Consider the following 19,437-nt stretch of genomic DNA (forward strand, 5'->3'; position numbering starts at 1 on the left):
TGATTAAGGACGGAGATTTTGGGGCCGAGAAAATGTGAAGAAGAAGAGGAAGAGAAAGAAGACATGTTTGTTTCACAGGTATGAGTGGTGAGATAAAAGCGAGGAAGGCAGTTGGAAAGTGGAGAGTAGTGTTGTTTATAAAAAGGTTTTATATAGAATGAGGAGAGAGAGGAAAAAGTTAACCGGGGTTAAGATTGGAATGTTCCGGGTTAAAGGAGTTTTTGATTGACATGCTTATCCATTGGATTGGATGGTAGTGTGTGGTTTTGATCTGAGTCAGCAATTGGTTTATTCTATCTGCGGCAGTCCGCGTTTTTTGTTTGTTTCTAGAAGGTGTGTCAAAATTTGTCTAGGGGTATACTTCCAGATCTTTGTTGACATACTGGCAGTTGTTTTTAGTTTCTGAGCTGGGACTGGCTGGCCTTGATATTTATAATGGTTTACGTTTGGACATTTAGAGGCTGTCGCTGCATACCAGTTAACTTTACCAAATATAAAAATGGCGGTGAAAATTTGGAATTTTAGAGGCTGTTAGCCTAATACCAGTTAACCTTACCAAATGTACAAATTTATAACCAGTTTAATCGAAACTGAAATGGCAGGTCTTTTATTTTATTTGAGAGGCTAGATGTACAAATTTCAGAGTTGCTCAATATATTATGACAGATTCAGAAAACGGAATTTTAATATATTCTGACCAAAATTCAGGAATTACATTTTTCGTCCCTAATATTAATATTAACACTGTTACTTGGATTTCTTCGAAAGCCGAAATATTCGGCAAAATTATAAGATCCCATTGGGAATCACGAACTATGGATTGTCCAATACATTTGAGAACAGAGATTTTGTTACAAAGACATGTGACCTAATGTATTTTGGACTTATTGCGTGGACATCTGTAACTTTAAATTCAGGCCCACATGGAATTATAGTACAAAATATCGTGATATATCGTGATATATATTGAGATTTTATAGATAAATTTTATGATAAATAAATATTTACTATTATATGTTTAGAGATATTTCATGATATATCAAGCAAATCCATATATTCGATGATATTATCGATGTTTTATGATATATTGTGATATTTATAGATATTTGGCGATATTTTATGTATGTAACAATTTTATTTAATATTTACTATTATATTTCAAATAAATATAAATTATATATCATGATATATCAAGAAATATCCATAATATTCATGATATTTGTTGATATTTTGGATATATCTACGATATTTGCATATGAAACAATGTCAAATATCCTCAAAGAGGGGGGATATATCCACAATACTATCCATAAATCTGGGATCGATATTTTGTCATATTCTGATATTTTGTACTATGCATGGAATGTCTTTAGGAAAGCGGAGGTATTGTCATAGTTTTTGGGATTTCATAATTCCGACAAATCTAAAAACCGAAATTTATAATATTTCAACCTTTCAACCCATGTTATATTTGAAATTTCAATTAATTTCATAATTATCAATATTTCGACTCTACTGTTTTTTCCGGTTTTTTGAAAAACCAAAATATTGGGCGGAATAATGAACACGGTGTATTGTTGATAGGAAACTGAATTTTCCACATACGTTTTTACCACTTCCACGGATTTTCAGTACATTGGACATAAATACTCCTAACTTCCACTCTTTCTATATTTTCATATCAAATAATATTTAGGAGTAGTTTTGTCCAATGCACTGAAAATCCGTGGAAGTGGTAAAAACCTTCGTAGAAAATTGTGTTCCCATATTATCCAACTTTAAAACATGGCATTGTGTGTGCGTTTTTACTAAAACCTCTGCAGATTGAATACACATGCAATGATTTTTTTTTTGTCAAAACTTAAAATTATAAATACCACTTCACTACAAAGTGTTTGTTGATATAAAAGTTCATTGTGACATTACAAGAGGTCCAAACCTAAAGTTGTATAATTTTATGTAAAATGATAAGAAATAAAACCTAATTACACAATCTACTTTGTGTTGTTGCCTGTACAATCTACTTTGCCTAGCTTGCAAATTGACTATACAATCATCTTTAAATTGCAGTGCCATGTTTCTTGTGTACAATGCTATATTTTTTTGGGGATGATTGCTCTTGCCTTTGGCTAAGGACACTATCACGTAACAGCAGTATTGACATAGCAGAAGCGATATTAAAAATTCATTAGAACATTAAAGAGATAAATTGAAATATAATTTTATTGATAATATTTAAGAGTTGATTATAATTTTCGTCCATAAAACTCTTTATATAGAGAAATCCATCAAATCATCTTAGAAACCTATTAAAACGTTAAGAAACATTTTCCCAATCTATCTATATCATAATAGTAACCTTCTAAGACTACTATAACTCATAAACTAGACTTTAGACATTTCTAAATTAGGCTTAAAAAATAAAAACGAAAATTACTTGTTTTTAATAAACTTTGATTTACTAAAAACAATTAGACAATAACCATAGGCTTTATGTTCTACATCATTCTCCCATTCTTTAAAATACTCGCAATCGAGTTATGCATAGGAATGACAATTCTTCGATTGGAGCAAGGCAAAGTAAACACAATAGCATGATTTTCCATATTTTCTTTTGGACAATCCCAACACAAATTTTTTGAGGCAAACACGAACATCAATCAATTTTTCACAAAATTTCAAGTATGGGTATTCACAAATAAATTTCTTTGGAAAACTGTGATATACCATATTCTCCTCCTCTCTAACAATTAATTCGTCCTCGAGTTCTTGCTCAAGATTAGAAACATTGACAACTTCTTTAGCAACAAGTGACATTATCTCATGCAAATCAACATCATCTCCTAAAACTTTAGCAACATTAACCTTCTCTTGAAAAAATTTCTCCTCCTCAAAACAAATATCTACTTCTTGTTCTTTCTCCACAATTTGATAGGATATTAGAACAATTGTAAGCACTTGAGTTCCATCTTTCTGCGGAGTAGAAAACACAATACAATCTTTAAGAGTGGTGGTAGAAATTACATTTTTCACATAGTAGTGGAGATGGAGATGACTTCTTAGTAATAGAAGTTCGACTTTCAGAAATCACTCTTTTACTCATGTCAGAAAGCCATCATCTTTGTTCCTCTTGTCGTCTCATTTTTTTTTTCTTGTTGCAATCTACGATGATTATCTTCTTTTTTCTTGTTGCAAACGACAATAATTCTCTTCTCTTTCTTGTTGCAATCGACGATAATTCTCTCCAGCAATTTGATTTGCATACATATGTTCTCCAGCGACTCATTGTGCATAAAATTGTTGTTATCTTATACTTTCTTGATAACGAAATTCATAATCTTGAAGTGCTTAAGAATATTTTTTATGAGCAGTTTGTAAGAACAATCAAGATAGTTTTTTTCATGCCATAAATGATCGTAATAATCATGGTGAGGAGATTTATAATACTCAAAATCAATATCTCGAAGATCGTCTTATATCTCACATATTTTTGTTTCGATAGCACAAATTCAAGCATGAAGTTGTTGTGGATTTAAATGAGAAACTTTCATACATTTTTTTTTGGGTTTGTTTGGGTGGTGGTGGTGGTTTGATGAAAACAATGGTAGGCAAGGATCGGTGGTGGTAGGGAGATGGGGGTAAAAGATGAAAAACGTGGATGGTAGAAAATAAAACCTGAAGATGTAGAGGTTGCACTATGGTTAGTGCGTTGGAATTGATTGAAAATTCCTACATTTGACTTCTTGTGGTGGTTATTTTCAATGGGGAAAGATTGTGTCAACACTATGGGTGGTGAGACACAAATCCTTCAATAAAAATCTCAAATCCAAAGATACTTTGAATAAAAGAAAACCAATATTTACGTCCTGAGAACATTCTTCAACTTTGAACTGAATATCAACCCTAGAACACTGTCAGAATCTTATACCAATTAATGTAGAACAAATAGTGATTTGGAATAAAGAGATTTGAAAATCTTGATTAGTAGAGAAGTGAAGAAGAAAGATAAGAAATATAGAATAATTAGAACAATAAGTAAGAAGAAGATGAATATTTAGAGTAGAAAGATAGATAATAAACAAAGATATAAGTCAATTTAGAGAATTCATGATTGTAATTCAATTCATAATAATCATAATGGATTCGTTCACAAAATACTATAGAAGCCATATTTATAGATATGGTTTCTTGGACTATAAGCAGTACAAAATAGAAACTAATACTATTTCTAATTCGACACAAATTAAGAAATAACTTAACTACTAATTAAAACTCTTCTAGGACCAACTAAAGATAGGTATCCTATCCTACATCATTCTTCTCTTCTTTGAAATAACTTGTCCTTGAGTTGAAAATTGGAGAAAACAACCCATATGTTTAGAAATTAGGTTCCCTTGATATTTTTCTTTGAAAGAACTCACCCTTGAGTTATGCATGGGAATCATGAGAGCTTAATTTCCAAAATCCTTAAGACTTATGTCGATCTCCTGGAGTTTTCCATCTCTTCTTGCGATTTCTTTTCTTTTCCTTCTGAGACGATCTTCCAAAAAGTTCAGGAACACGTGGAAGTAGAATTCTGAAATTTTGAATTTGAAAATTTGAACTTCCAAGCAAGTTCTTGATATCACCACTAGTAACAACCAACTTGTTGCAATATTCAGCAAATGGGTCTTCAAAATTCAAGATGTTTCGGTACAACTTCAACCTCCTATTCTTTAAAAGAACTCATCTTCAAATTGTTTTCTAGAGGTGAATCTCCCTGTCTATCAATATCCACTTCAAAAGGTTTCTTCTCAACAAAGTTTTGATTTTCAATAAAGCAATTATGGACATCTTCCTTAGCTTCAACAATGACGGCAACAATATCTTTGGTGGGTGGAGGAATTGGGTGAGTGGGTTGAAGTTTTGTGTTGGAAATTTTGAGCGGTGATGTAAGTGACATATGTATTGGTAATGGTGGTGGTGTAGGCAATATAGGTGTTGAAATTGGTAATAGTGTAGGTAATATGAGAGTTGATATATATTGGTGGTGGTGTGGTGGGTAATATGGGTGTTGATATGTATTGGTGTTGGTATTGGTTGTTGTGATGCCCTTGGGCGAGGCCCGAGGAGGGGGTATGATGGAAAGGTGTCTAGCCCGAGTATGGGTGAAGGTTGTGCCATGGTGTGATCTCATTTCGCTTAAGCGGATGTCCAAAGATCTTGGCTATGAGTAATTGATCTACCAAATCCTAACGTCGAGACATTTTAAAGCACAATTGGCTATGGGGTTGGTGAGAACTCATTAGGATTATATTTTCAACTCTAAGAAGAAAAACACACCATAACCCTTTCCAGTAAAAAAACCGTTGACCCATCATCCGGTAGTTTTCCGGGGATGGGTGACCTCCTTGGAAGTCCCAAGATGGGGCGGTGGTCCCAATCCCGTTGGCCAGGTGGTTGTATTTTGTTTAAATGTTTGGGAAAATACAAACTTATGAGTTCAATATCAATTCACATATTCAAGGCTTAAATACATTAGGATTATATTTTTTGTAACTCTAAGAAGAAAAAATCATTTACCAATGGTAACACCCCAAATTGGTTTTGGATTCAAATTCAAGTTTTTTATTTTTGTTTATTTTTATTGATTGATTCCATTTTTTCTATGGGGACAATATCGACGAATTAGGTTTTTTTTAGGATGGGTTAAAATGATAATTTTCACCCGACCCGATGGTGGTTACAGTTATGGTGTAGATAATAGTGGTGGAAGTGTTTGGGAAAGCGGCGGTGGAGGCTTAAATACATTAGGATTATATTTTCAACTCTAGAAAGAAAAACACACCTTAACATACCTTTTATGCAATGCTAACAATAAATAAAATTATATCGATTATTGTTCATGTTAGTCCAAGCACGATCGATATGTTTTTCCCACAAGAAGTTCATCAACAATAATCATTTTGGATTTATCTGTATATCTATACTTTGAAAAGTAATCTTCAACTAACTGAATCCAATTATCAATATGATACTGACCTTCAAAGTATGGAAGCTTGAATTTTTGATGGAGTTGAAAACCATTGCATTGATCTTCCTTGAATTTTGCATGATCATGAACAAGATCTCTATGGAGACGAGGTTGAGTGACAAGAGCATTAAAAATCATGACGTCACCCTTAGTGTACTATAAATTAGAGTGTGATAATAAGGAGTGGCTAGAAGAACTCATTTCTATTTGTTTTTCTTGCCAAACTCGAAACCTGTCTAAATCTGACACCTTAGATGAAAACTGATGTATTTTTTTACTCTGATGTCGAAACATGTATCCGTTTTTTTTTTAGAAACTAGATTCAATAAGCTTCGTATTGATATATGACTCACAAGCTAATACAAAGTATTACGATCTGGAGACTTTTTCAAAGATGTCATTTTTTTTTTGTTAAAGGGGTGGCCAAAGGACGAATTTTTTTATATGAGTTGAAAGTAAAAGTGAGCGGAAGTGATTTGATGATGAAAAAAAACCCGATGGTGATGAGATGGTGGGCAAATAAAAATAAAATGGTGATTGATCATTTTCTAGATAGAAATCAAGAAAGTGTGACTCTAAATACCAATTAATGTAGCGGAAGCGATATTAAAAGTTTATTAGAATATTAAAGAGATAAATTGAAATATAAATTTATTGATAATATTGAAGAGTTGATTACAATTTTTATCCATGAAGCTCTTTATATAGAAATTCATCAAACTATCTTAGAAACCTATTAAAACACTAAGAAACACTTTCCTAATCTATCTATATCATAATAGTAACCTTATAAGACTACTAGAACTCACAAACTAGACTTTTAGACACATCCAAATTAGGCTTAAAGAACAAAAACGAAAATTACTTGTTTTTAGTAAACTTGGATTTACTAAAAACAATTAGATAATAATCATAGGCTCTATGTTCTACATCAAGTATGAATTATGAATTTTGTCGAAATGATAAAAAAAAATCAAGTTATTAGCGTTTAAAGGATTCATACAATGGACCGATATTATAAATGAATTATGTTTTTTATATTATTTATTTATTTATTATTATTATTAGCGTTTAAAGGATTCATACAATGGATTGTACATGAATTTTGTTTTTATCCCTCTCTCATTTATTCGATTTTATTTTAGTTCACAATTTAAAGAGAAAATGTCGTATAACAATGTTAATGCACACCTCCAAAGTTGCTTATAAAAAATATAGTAACTAACTGTCCATGGAAATACTATGCCTTCAAACAGAAACACCGTGATTTTGGTGCTCCGGGCGAAGCGTGCTTGCATTGACTCTGGTGATTTCAAACACGCCCAGCCTGTTTGAGTGTTGTATTCTACGCTTCCAACTGAAAATGGCTTGCGCAAATCCGATTTTTCCTTGTGACGTTTAGCCAAGATTAGTTTCTGCAAATATTCGCTTAATTCTTCACCACTAGCTGGTCGACACAATATCCAAATTAATGCATGATTGTTTCTTCTACCAAGACATTTAAAAAAAAAAACATAAGACTCTCTATTAATATAAAGCAAACAGAGAGTAAAATTCAGTCTTGACTCGATCAAAACACACTTGTACATACATAGGCACTAAGTTATTACAACTCAATTGCAAATTAACTTACAACTCAATTGCAAATTAACTTTTGCTACTTCAGACATGATATGGGCATGTTGAAAGAGCTGTCTGGACAAAAGACAACTTTCACAAACTCTAAAGATTGTTTAAGAGAGATATTCTCTTGCAAAAGACTCTGAAGACACCAATGAAAATCAGACTTGCCGCCATTAACAACATTCACCATGTTTTGCAATCTGAACTAGGGGTGGAATTTGAGTTAATCGAGCCGAGCCTCACTATGCTCGGCTCGTTTATTTAAACAAGTTTTAATATAAGCTCGGCTCGGTTCGTTTATTTAAACAAACTTTAATATAAGCTCAAATTTGGCTCATATATTATATGAATGAGCCTGAGCCGAGCTTAAATGAGTCGAACCCAAGCCAAGGCTGAATAGTTTGGCTATTTTATACTGTGATGATGGTACTTGAGCTTATTGAACCAAGTTTTATTCTTCTCGTTTATTAAGCGAGCTATAATATAGGCTCAAATTAATTGGCTCATTTAGTTAAATAAACGTGTTTGAGCCGAGCTTAAACAAGCCAAGCCAGAGACAAGCCGAGCCTGAGCTAATCGGCTCAAATTCCACCCGATTCTGAACATACTATCAACCTGTTAACGCCAGCACACTTGCTCTAGCCCTTGCTTTAGTGATTGCTGCTCGACTTCCTATGTGGAGTTGGCTTTGAAGTGCCTGCTTCCTGCAAACATTATTTTGTTGCTCCACTGATTTATTGTAAAGCCAAGACCAGATTTATTGCTAGTAGGATCATAGTCACCATCAGTACATAACAAAAAAAGATCATTCACATTGATTGAGGAATCAAGTATTTAATGGAAGGGGGTGGCTTAGCACGTATAATAGATTTCATATAGCTTGGTTTAAAATATGAGAAGTGTCTAGGGGATAATAGTTTGGATCAAAGGTGAGATTGTTTCTATCTAACCAGATAAAGTATGGTACATTTGCAAAGGTAGTTAGAGATGCTACATATTTTTTTTTTGGTAACTAGAGATGCTACATTTACTTCTACCAAGTCAGGGCTAATCTAATAAAAACTTCAAATTACTTGTCAACTAAACTCAAATCAGCAACTAGTTTTGCCAATTGTTTTTGCTAGTGGATCCACGGACTGCGACATATGAACTCATTATTTTTATGCAAGTTGACCGGTAAGTCTGTAACTATAGATAGCTAGACTACTTTGGTTTTGTGTAGTATTTCTGAAGGGCCCATTTCTGAATTTTAACATAATAAAATCCCTCAATAACACTCAAAAGATATTTATTTAAATTTTCTTCTACATTATTTTATTTTATTTTTTGAAACTACTTTTCTTTGCCGGCAGTATGACAAACACCCTTTGTTAATATATTCTCAAAGCAAGTAGGAATTACACGCAGTTGTGAACATACTTTACAGTGTCATCCTGGATAACTGGATAAGGATGCAGTGTATGTGTACCTTTCAAAGTTTTGTACAATCACAGGCAAGAAAATATGGACATGGATGAAGAATAATGAGTGAACGGGTTGGATAAGGCAAATATGAGGTGAAATACACTGGGACAGTTATCCATTTGAGTATTTGTGGTGGGTCAAGCACTCAAGCTTCAAAGGGTCCAAATCAAATTCTTGGTTCAAATCCTCTGTTGTTTCAACCATGGCCCAAAATATCGCCGATATATCCAATATCTCACCGATATATTTCGGTAAATTGGTACACCGATATCGATATTTCCGACATATATCCACCGAATATTGAACCCCTTTTTTTCCGAGATATATCAGAATTTCCGATATGAAACTTTATATCGCCGATATAATCGATATTTTCGATATAATCGATATATATCGGTTGACTTTTTGACCATTTTTAAATATAAATCCGATATTTCCAATATATTTCCAATATTTCTTATATTATATTTCCGATATATCCGATATTTTCGATATTTTAAATAGTTTGGACTGGTCACTAAAAAAACCGATATTTCCGATATATCCGATATATCTCGGTTTTTGGGTACACCTATATATTAACCGATATCGATATTTTGGGCCTTGGTTTCAACCAATTTGTGTTGAAGGCTGTGCGTCGTAGCATTCATTGCATCTTTGAGTCATAAGCTTCCTATATTAATATCCCTTTTAATATCCGTTTCTCCCAATATACTCATACTCATAGGGGAGCCACATCAGCAAATGTTTAAAAAAAGTCTCTATTTGAAAAATATTTAATTCGTAGATTACCAATTTAACTTTATTATTAGTGTATTTAGTAATTTACAAAAAACTGTTTTGATCTTTTCACCTCTTATGGAATAAAAAAAACAAAATATACGGCCTTATTTGAATTGTACATTGGGGGTATTTAAGTAATTAACTACCTGAAAAAGAAACACAAACCTTCGTTAAACACTCCCCTATTTTCCAAAGCTTTGGCAAGCAAGAGAAAAAAGAGAACATAAGGGTTTGGAGAAAAAAGCCTTCGGCAAACCACACCCCATCCGTCTCTTGGAAACCCTATTCTCTCCAAAATAAAAAAATCTCCTTCCTCCAAAGTCAAAATCCTTTCTTTGATATCATTTTGCTAAGAAAAACCAAACAAAATGATTTTGAATAATCGTTTGAAAAAATAAAAATAAAAAATCACAATTTCTCTCTAAAAATTGAAGATCTCTCACTAATGAAGAAGGAACTGTCATTCACGAAGAAGACGAAGAAGGAAGCCATTGATTTGTAAGTTATTTTTTTTGTTAATTTATTTTTTCACACATGTTTTATTTTTTTTGGGATTTTGAAATCTAAGAAAAATGTGAGTACGGATTTGTAGGACACTGTTAAATGTAAATCAATACATTGCAATAATAATATACTTATTGATCTTTTTTGGGTGATGGTTGCTTTTGTGAGAAGGGAATATGGATTAATTAGGGAACTGACTTTTATGTCACTTTATACCGAGGAAATTAATAGTTAACAATAAAGGACTTTATGTTATTCCTCAAAGCTTTTGGGTGGACTCACGTACTGTTTCATATGAGTTTTTCATTTATAATAGTTTTGGTTTCTATGATATTATTTTATTTTTATTTTTTTTAAATGTGTTTATGATATGGGTTAACTATCGATTTAACCTATGAACTTGGCAAAATATTCCACTTTGCCTCATGGACTTTTTTTAGAGCGAAATAAACCTAATACTTGCCATGAAATTCCACTTTGCCTATGCCCGTAGATTTCGGTCCACGGAATGATGATGTGGCCAGTTTATTTCATACGTGTTTTTTTATCAAATAATAAAAAAACAACATAAACAAGTGATTGTGCAAAATGAAACACATTACCACATCATGTGCATCTCAGCCTATCACGTGAGTCTATTCTCTCTTCTCCCACAAAATAGAAACAACCCATACACGGAAAAAGAAAAAATAAGGATAAAAAAAATAAAAAATGAGAGGGAAACATAAAAAAAGGGAAAACGAGAAAGGAAGATTGCACTGAAATTGGAAGATCGAAATTGTGCTTCGACTTTGCATTGTAGGAGAATCAAGTAAGTGTAATTGAAATTTAGAACTTTAGGGTTTGTGAACAAATTAGGGGTTTTATATAAGTTAGGGTTTTGTATGTTCTGATTTCATTCAATTATCATTTATTTTGTGTCCATTTGCTCTAAATCATTATGATTTGTTGTATTGATTCGAATAAATTAGATTTGTCTATTTTGTTATTGTAACATGAAAATGGTTCTAAACTTTCGTTTTATTTGTTTAGTGGATGAATTTGTTTTGGAATTGCATTATGGGGAAGAATTTGTTGGAAATTTATAATATATTGGTGGAAAAGTGAATAGTGAATATCATGCTGGTTATTCAATGTTGTCTTTCATAGCTTTGACTGATATGGTTGCAAGTATTGGGTATAGAAATTTCACTAGGATTTACTATAGGGTTCCTGGTGAAGCTTTAGCCAGTGGTCTTAGGTTGATTCAGGGTGATAATGAAATTACAAAAATGTGTGATCAAGCTAAAGTTTTTGCTGGGATTGAAGTGTATGTAGACCATACTGAGGTTGGAATAGGGAGTGATGGAGATGATACAAGTGAGGATTATGCTATTTTTTATGAAGAAGAGGATTCAAGTGATGATGAGAGAGTGTTGCTAGTTTAGATCATTGTTCTGATAATGAAGAGGTTGTTGAGGTTAGAAAGAAGATTATAGAGTTGAGGAAGTATAAGAATAAGGGTAAAGCTAAGGCTAAGGTGGGCTGTGAGGAAGATGGGAATACAGTGGGCTCTGAGGAAGATGGGAATGCACCAGTTGAGGTCATTAGTGTTGATGTTGATGTAGGGGATATGGAGAATGATGTCTTTACTGCTGTAGGGGATATAATAATGTGGAAGAAGATATTGAGATTGGTGATGATGACTATGATAGTCCTGAAGAAGATGAATTTGATGTGGAAGCAGATGTTACAAGAAAGAAAGATAGGTATCTTGTTTTCAATCCCAAAACTGAAGTTAAGTTACAAAAACCTGAACTTGGAATGAAGTTTGCAACCATGGAAGAGCTAAAGGAATGTTTAAGAAACTATGCAGTTTGCAATGGCCGTCCGATTAAATTTAAAAAGAATGAAGCTAGATTCTTAGAGGCTCATTGTGTTGAGAAGTGCACCTGGAAATTGTATGCAAGCTACATGCAAGGTGTGGAGATAGTTCAGGTGAAAACTTATATTAAAAAACATGCATGTTCAAGAGAGTTTAAGATCAAGCTTGGGAATGCTAGGTGGCTTTCTAGGAGATACAAAGATAAGTTAATTGACACCCCAAGATGGAAGTTAACTGAGTTTGTGCTAGATGTAAGAAAGACTTATGGCATCAATGTGTCTCAATCATAATGCCTTAGGGCTAAGAGGCTTGCAACAGGAGAGATTGATAAGGCTTTGATTGAGCATTATAGTAAAGTGAGGGACTATGCTGGGGAAATAATGAGAAGGAATGAAGGACGTACTGTGAGGATTGAACTTCACTAGCCAGTTGAAGGTCAGCCTCCTGCCTATTTTCAGAGGATGTACATTGGATTTGAAAGTTTGATTAGAGGGTGGAAGCAGGGATGTAGACCTGTTTTTGGTCTTGATGGTTGTTTTTTGAAGGGGCATGTTAAAGGGCAATTACTTACAGCAGTTGGAAGGGATGGGAATAACCAAATGTACCCCATTGCATAGGCTGTGGTGGAAGGTGAAAACACTCAGTCTTGGTTATGGTTTTTGGGTTTGTTTGCTGCAGACATTGGGACATCAGATGGCCTTGGCATGACAATCTTATCAGATCAACAAAAGGGTCTTGTGCAAGCTATAACACATATGTTACCCTTGGCTGAGCACAGGTGTTGTGCTAGACATGTTTATGCCAACTTTAGAAAGAGGCATGGCGGTGCACAATTCAAGAATTTGTTTTGGCAAGTATGTAAAAGTGGTATACCTGAAGAATTTGAGAATGTTATGGATGAAATCAAAGTCTTATCCGATGATGCATATGATTACCTAATGAAACAACAAAACCCAAAACAATGGTGTAAAGCCTATTTCCTAAACAATTCAAGATGTGATGCAGTGGAGAACAATATGTGTGAGACATTCAATGCTTGTATATTGGGGGCAAGGGGCAAACCAATTATTTACATGTTAGAGGAGATAAGGCTATATGTAATGAATAGAATGCAGCAAAGGAGACAGATAGTTAATGGTTGGCAAGATGTTTGTGCACCAAAAATTAGGGAAAAGATAGAGGCAGCTAAGGTGGACAGTAGGTACTGGATAGCTCATTACAATGGTGATACTGAGTTTGAAGTGAGGCATGTGGTCAATACAGATGCTTATATAGTTGATACAAAAGCATGGACTTGTGCATGCAGGGGCTGGGATTTGAGTGGTATATCTTGTTGTCATGCAGTTACAACCATTGCTTTTAATGGTAAGAATCCTGATGACTTTGTGCAGTCATGCTACAAGGTGGAGACCATCAAGCAAGCTTATGAAGTAACCATGAAACCTTTAAATGGAGAGAAAATGTGGAGAAAAACCAAAATTAGTGGAATGGTGAAGTTTTTACCCCCACTTGATAGAAGAATGCCAGGAAGACCAAGAAGGAATAGAAGAAAGGATCCACATGAATCCCCGAAGAAACCAGGGCATCTGTCAAGGAAGGGGGCACAAATGCATTGTTCTAATTGCAAGGAGGTTGGCCATAATAAAAAAGGTTGCAAAAAGGCATTTGTTCCAGCACCTCCACCAGCACAGTCAAGGAATAAGGTAAGTATGATATGATATTAATATATAGATAATTTTGTTTTCTTTGGAACATTGTTAATAATAACTTGATTTAATTAAAACTATTAATGCAGGCTAGGAAAAAAAGGAATACAGTTCAAACTGAGACAACACCAACTGATGAGAGTGCAACTACTTCAAAGAAAAGGGTGAAACCACCAGTTGGGTTTGGAGTGATTGATTGTCCAAACACTGGAGACCAATACATAAAGGTTAGTGCATTTGTTATTTTGAAATGATTGTTATAATTTTGAAGTGATTGTTATAATTTTTATTTCCGCAGTTACCAGGTCAGAAAAGAGGAAAGTGGTCAAAGAAAAATGCACCAGATGTTGCTCCTGCTCCAGGGGATAGAGCAACAAATGCTGCTAGTGCTATTGCTACTTCACCAAGGAATAGAAGATCAAATGATGCAACTCTTTCAAGTCAAACTTCTTCATTTGGACCTCCACCTCTAAGCCAAACTTCTTCAAGTTCACCAAGGAATAGAAGATCAAATGCTGGTCCTGCTGCTGCCACTCCACCAAGAGTAACAAGGTCAAGTGTTATTGCTGTTGCTGCTGCCACTCCACCAAGGGTGACAAGGTCAACTGTTGCTGTTGCCACTCCACCAAGAGTAACAAGGTCAAGTGTTGCTGCTGCCACTCCACCAAGGGTGACAAGGTCAAGTGTTGTTGCTGCCACTCCACCAAGGGTAACAAGGTCAAGTCCTAGGAATTCAAGTCCATCAAGAGTTGAAAACATGTATGCCTGGTTTAACTGCAACAATGATCCAAGTCCATCAAAGGCTACAAGGTCAACTGATCATGCAGGTGCTGCAAGGTCAACTGCAGGTGCTACAAGTTCAAGTGTAGCTGGTGGTACTGGTAGAGGGAAAAAGACAGTAGGTGCAAGGCATAGTAGGGGGGAGAAGGAGTAGGTTAGGCTTTTGTTATTGCCTTGTATGTATGCTGCAAGGTGATTATGCTTTTGTTACTGTAGTTATTTTATTTTATTTTTTGTTTTGTTTTGGTGGATATGTATGCCAACAGAAACAGAAGAATGTTATGTTGCAATTTCTAAGTACTATGAGAAACTTTGCAGTTTTTTTGGGATAATATATGCTGTCGTTTTTTTGGATAATATGCTGCAGTATTAACAGTGACTACAAACATAAGAGATTTTCATATATGCATTTTATCGTATATGTATTATGTCATCTCCCGTACTATGTTTGTTCTTTTTTTGTATTGTTTAATTTTTAATTTTTTTTCACTCTTCCGAGGGTTTTAGGAATTGTCGGTCTGTTAGTTGTCAAGCTAATTTTGGTTGCAATCTCAAGAATAACAACCAAGAAGGCAATCATTAAATTGGTGTCAAGTTTTGTTTAGAATGTTGCCGGGTATTTCTCAGATCGGGGCTCTACTAATATCCTGTGTGTGAACCTATGGCTAAGTGGTTGTGCGTCCCACCTCACATGTGTCATGCGGGAGATTGTAGATTCAAAGCTCACTATAAGACACTGAGATACTTCCCTGCAGACAACAGAAAATATTGCTATACACTTGACGTCAAAACTAGGACGACTCGATATCTTGTCAGAGCGAGCTTCATATATGGGAATTTTGACAACAATAACGTCTACCCAAAGTTTGACTTATCACTTGGGGCAACCCATTAGTCGACCATAGTTATTTCTGATGCTACTACCATAGAGATGCAAGAGTTAATTTTTTTGGCTACGTCACCTATAGTTTCAGTCTGTTTATCCAATGCTACAACTGGGCAACCTTTTATTTCTGCTCTTGAGCTTCGCCCATTCAATGGTTCTATTTATTACACCAATCAGGAGACACATTTTTTTCTCAGTGTGGCTGCTAGAATTAACTTTGGGGCGGAGAGTGATGAGCCTGTCAGGTTTGGTCTCTATTTGAGTTATGGATTGATGTTGTTTTTTGTTCTTAACTTTTGAATGAACCACGACAGTAGTAGAGCTTGAGAGCAAAATAACTCTGCTCTTGGTTTTATTCATTACTTTCAGTAAATATCTGTCTCCCCTCATACTTTGTAATCATGTTACTTTGTAATCTGTCGCCCATTCAATTGCAATCCACTTGTGGATGATGCCACCAGGTCGTACCAACATATATGGTAAGGGACCCAACAGAAATTGACGTTGAAAGATTAAAGAAGTGCACAAATAGTAACTAAAAACTAAAACTCTGATCCATTCCATTATAGTGACGTTACAATCAAATTGGAAATCATAACACAACTTACAAACTCTACTTGCATCCACCCTAATTCAACATCCCTACTTCAACCAAATAAAGAAAACAACAAATAGAAGAAACACAATCAACCATTTTTTCGTTTCATTCTTCTTCTTCAGCATCGTGTTTTTGTTTTTCAACTCAACAATTGTCTTCTCAAGCTCCTCGATTTTTAGTATATAAGGTGGAGGAGGAGGGGGCGGATCAATCCAATCAAATGTCCTGCACTTTCTAGGAGTATAGTAGTTGATACATCCTACAAATTGTCTGCCAAAGTTCTTCTCATTCCATGAAGTTTTAAGAGACACTAGTTCTCCACACTCACAAGTACCAGACGAATTGATTGACTGTTGAGACATATATATTTGACTTAAAACAACTAAAAGAAATGATAGAGATTGAAGAGAAACGTGCAGAAATTTAAGAGAAAAAAAATGAGCATTGGAGAATGAAGAAGACGTCCCTGGTTTCCTTTTATTACAGAAGAGAAGACCGTTAGAGACTCACGTGATACGCAAGTGATGTGGTGATGTGTTTCATTTTGCACAATCACTTGTTTATGTTGTTTTTTGATTATTTGATAAAAAAACACGTATGAAATAAATTGACCATGTCATCATTCCGTGGACCGAAATCTACCGGCATAGGCAAAGTGGAATTTCATGGCAAGTATTAGGTTTATTTCGCTCTAAAAAAAGTTCATGGGGCAAAGTGGAATATTTTGCCAAGTTCATAGGTTAAATCGATAGTTAATCCTTATGATATAGTTAGTTGTTTCAATGATTAACATAGAGAATGAAGAAAACTAGGTTCTTATTGTTAATGATGGTGTGTTATTATTTGCTATCAGCTACCAACAATTACTAATTTAACAAGAAATATGTAGTAGATTGTGATAACATATTATCGGTAAATTTGATTTTAGAATCTTTTTATGTGCTACTGTTTGATTGCAGTAACTGACAACCATGCAATGTATCTTGCCATCTAATTCCAATCAATGTCTTTGTTGATTTGAATTATTTGGTTATAAAAATTCAATTGCATAAGCTCTTAAAGGGTGTGAACTAATTTGTTAAGGGTTAGTTAGACTTACCCCCCCATTACTAGTTCCAACTAGGGATAAACCCCCAATTTTCAAAAATTTTAACCCCCATTTTAGCGTCTTGTCCAAGTTAACAAGTCTTGACTGTTATCTCGAAAGTCAACTGTAGTGAAAAGACCAAACTACCCTTAGCCATGACTTTGAGTCATCACAATAGGTCAAATTAGACACGTGTCACGATCTCCAACGAAAAAATCAAAGGTCAGAATTGATCCAAAGAAAAAGACACCAACTACCCCTGATCTTGTAATTACTCTTTTGCCACCGAACTATTTACCAAAGTTTGAACTATGAAACACGTGTCACCATCTTGTGAAAGTAATCCAACGGTCATAATAGATTACCAAAGAAATTACTTCTCAGTCAAAGTAGATAGACACGTGGAGTCATCCAACGCATTCTATCCAACAGATTGAAACTAAAGTAAAACTAGCTATTGCCTAAAGCCACCAAATTGACTTCATCTTCTCCCTATAAAAAACAGACTTCATCTTCTCCCTAAAGCCATGAAATTGAAGATGGGTGGCGGTCATGAGTCAAACTCCAACTGCATTCCGATTTACAAGGTACTTAATATTGTCTTCTTTATTTGCTTTGAAAGGTAAGACATTAGACCTTTTTGGTTTATCGTTAATTTGAACTTTGGGGGGCTATTACTAATTAATGTTTTAACAGTGGGGTGGTATGTCTAAAATATGTTTATAATGTTTCAGGATTGTTCATGCTTATTGTGTGGCCAAAAGACACATAAAATAGCTCAATGCCCTTGGATGCACGTAATTTGTAAGAATTGCAACAACGAATGCGACTTGCTTGAAGACAATAACAAAAAAAGGTTTATCAAATGTCATAAATGTGAATCGGCGCAATGGCTAGATGATTTAATGGGAAATTCAAGTGACAAACCCAACGATCTTGGTAGTCCATTCTTGGGTTGAAAGGCAACGGATGCTTTGTATGTAAAGCAGAGGACCATTGGTCATATACTTGTCCTTGGAAGCGGTCTCCGTGCAAGATGTGTACTACTATTAGGGACGTGAGGACTTCAACTCAACTAAGAAGCAAGGGCGAGAAGTTTCTAAAATGCCCAAGGTGTGATCAGTTTGAATGGTTGGACCTTGCAATTGCAGGTTGTAAGAAGGAGAAGTCTGAACCAAAGAAGTTGGTTTCTGAAGAAGAGGCGAAGGAGTCATCGTCTTCGAAGTCCAATTCCAATTTGAAATTGAATATTGAGTTAGTCATAGAAGATTTATCTGAAGCATTTAATGCAAAGATTCTTCTTAAAGGAAAGGAATGATGAAGCAAATTTAGCATGTTAATTTGCAGGGACTTGATGTATTATTTTGTATTGTTGTCTTGTTAGCTATTAATCAAAATTGTGGTTTGTTGACTGTTATTAATTGGTGTTAAGTTTACTATCATAAAAACATATAAGTTATTCCCTAATACAATAAGTTTAGGGTTTTCCTAAAACATAAGATAAAACATGACAGAATTAGAAATAGGGTACCCTTAGAAATATATAAGTCATTCATAATATCTTAGGTCCAAAACCAAACATTGTCCAAGTACCATCCACAAAAAAGATCAAAATAACAAAACAAGTCATTACATGCCCAAAATGTAACAGTCTTGCAGAGTTTCCAACCATCCAAAATAACAAAGGTACCCAAATCACAATAACCCTTCCTGCAGAGTTCAGAGTTTCCAATCTGGCCTCACAGTTTGGAACTTCTGCCTTGATCCTGGATTTGGTGGAGGAGCTAGTGGTGGTTTGTTTTGTTTTGTGGCCTTGGCCATTTTTGGTGGTGCACCCGAATCTTTGTTTAGTTTCTCTGGCGCGTGGGTGGCATGTAGGTGTCTCTCGAGCCTCTTCATAAGGTCGACAAAAAAGTATGCCTTTGCTTTGGAGCCTAATCAAATAAACACTAGATCAGCCAATTTACAAAACGGAGTCAATTTGATATAAATCAGTTTAACTTATCAACCCATAAACTTATATTATACTCTACCTGGAATGTATTAGCCTTATGTGGCTTCTGTGGTAATGGCACTCCACCATCTGCCAATGTTTGTAGTTGCTTTGGTGTTGGTGGTTGAAAATTCAC

General features: G+C 34.7%; 1 protein-coding gene across 2 annotated transcripts; it reads left to right on the forward strand.

The window, feature by feature from the left end:
- Nucleotides 1-9,795: 9,795 nt before the first annotated feature.
- LOC147520022 (uncharacterized) lies at nucleotides 9,796-15,069 on the forward strand. Of its 2 annotated transcripts, XM_086591517.1 has the most exons (4): nucleotides 9,796-10,381; nucleotides 13,558-13,954; nucleotides 14,047-14,184; nucleotides 14,256-15,069. In XM_086591517.1, exons 1-4 carry the CDS (start codon nucleotides 10,329-10,331, stop codon nucleotides 14,889-14,891), a joined length of 1,224 nt encoding a protein of 407 aa, XP_086447643.1. In that variant the 5' UTR covers nucleotides 9,796-10,328; the 3' UTR covers nucleotides 14,892-15,069. The 2 variants fall into 2 exon arrangements, with proteins under 2 accessions (XP_086447643.1, XP_086447642.1); XM_086591516.1 differs by lacking the exon at nucleotides 9,796-10,381 and having other exon boundaries at nucleotides 11,461-13,954.
- Nucleotides 15,070-19,437: the final 4,368 nt, after the last annotated feature.

Source organism: Coptis chinensis, chromosome 2 (assembly GCF_015680905.1).
Source record: "Coptis chinensis isolate HL-2020 chromosome 2, ASM1568090v1, whole genome shotgun sequence".
Lineage (NCBI taxonomy): Eukaryota > Viridiplantae > Streptophyta > Magnoliopsida > Ranunculales > Ranunculaceae > Coptis > Coptis chinensis.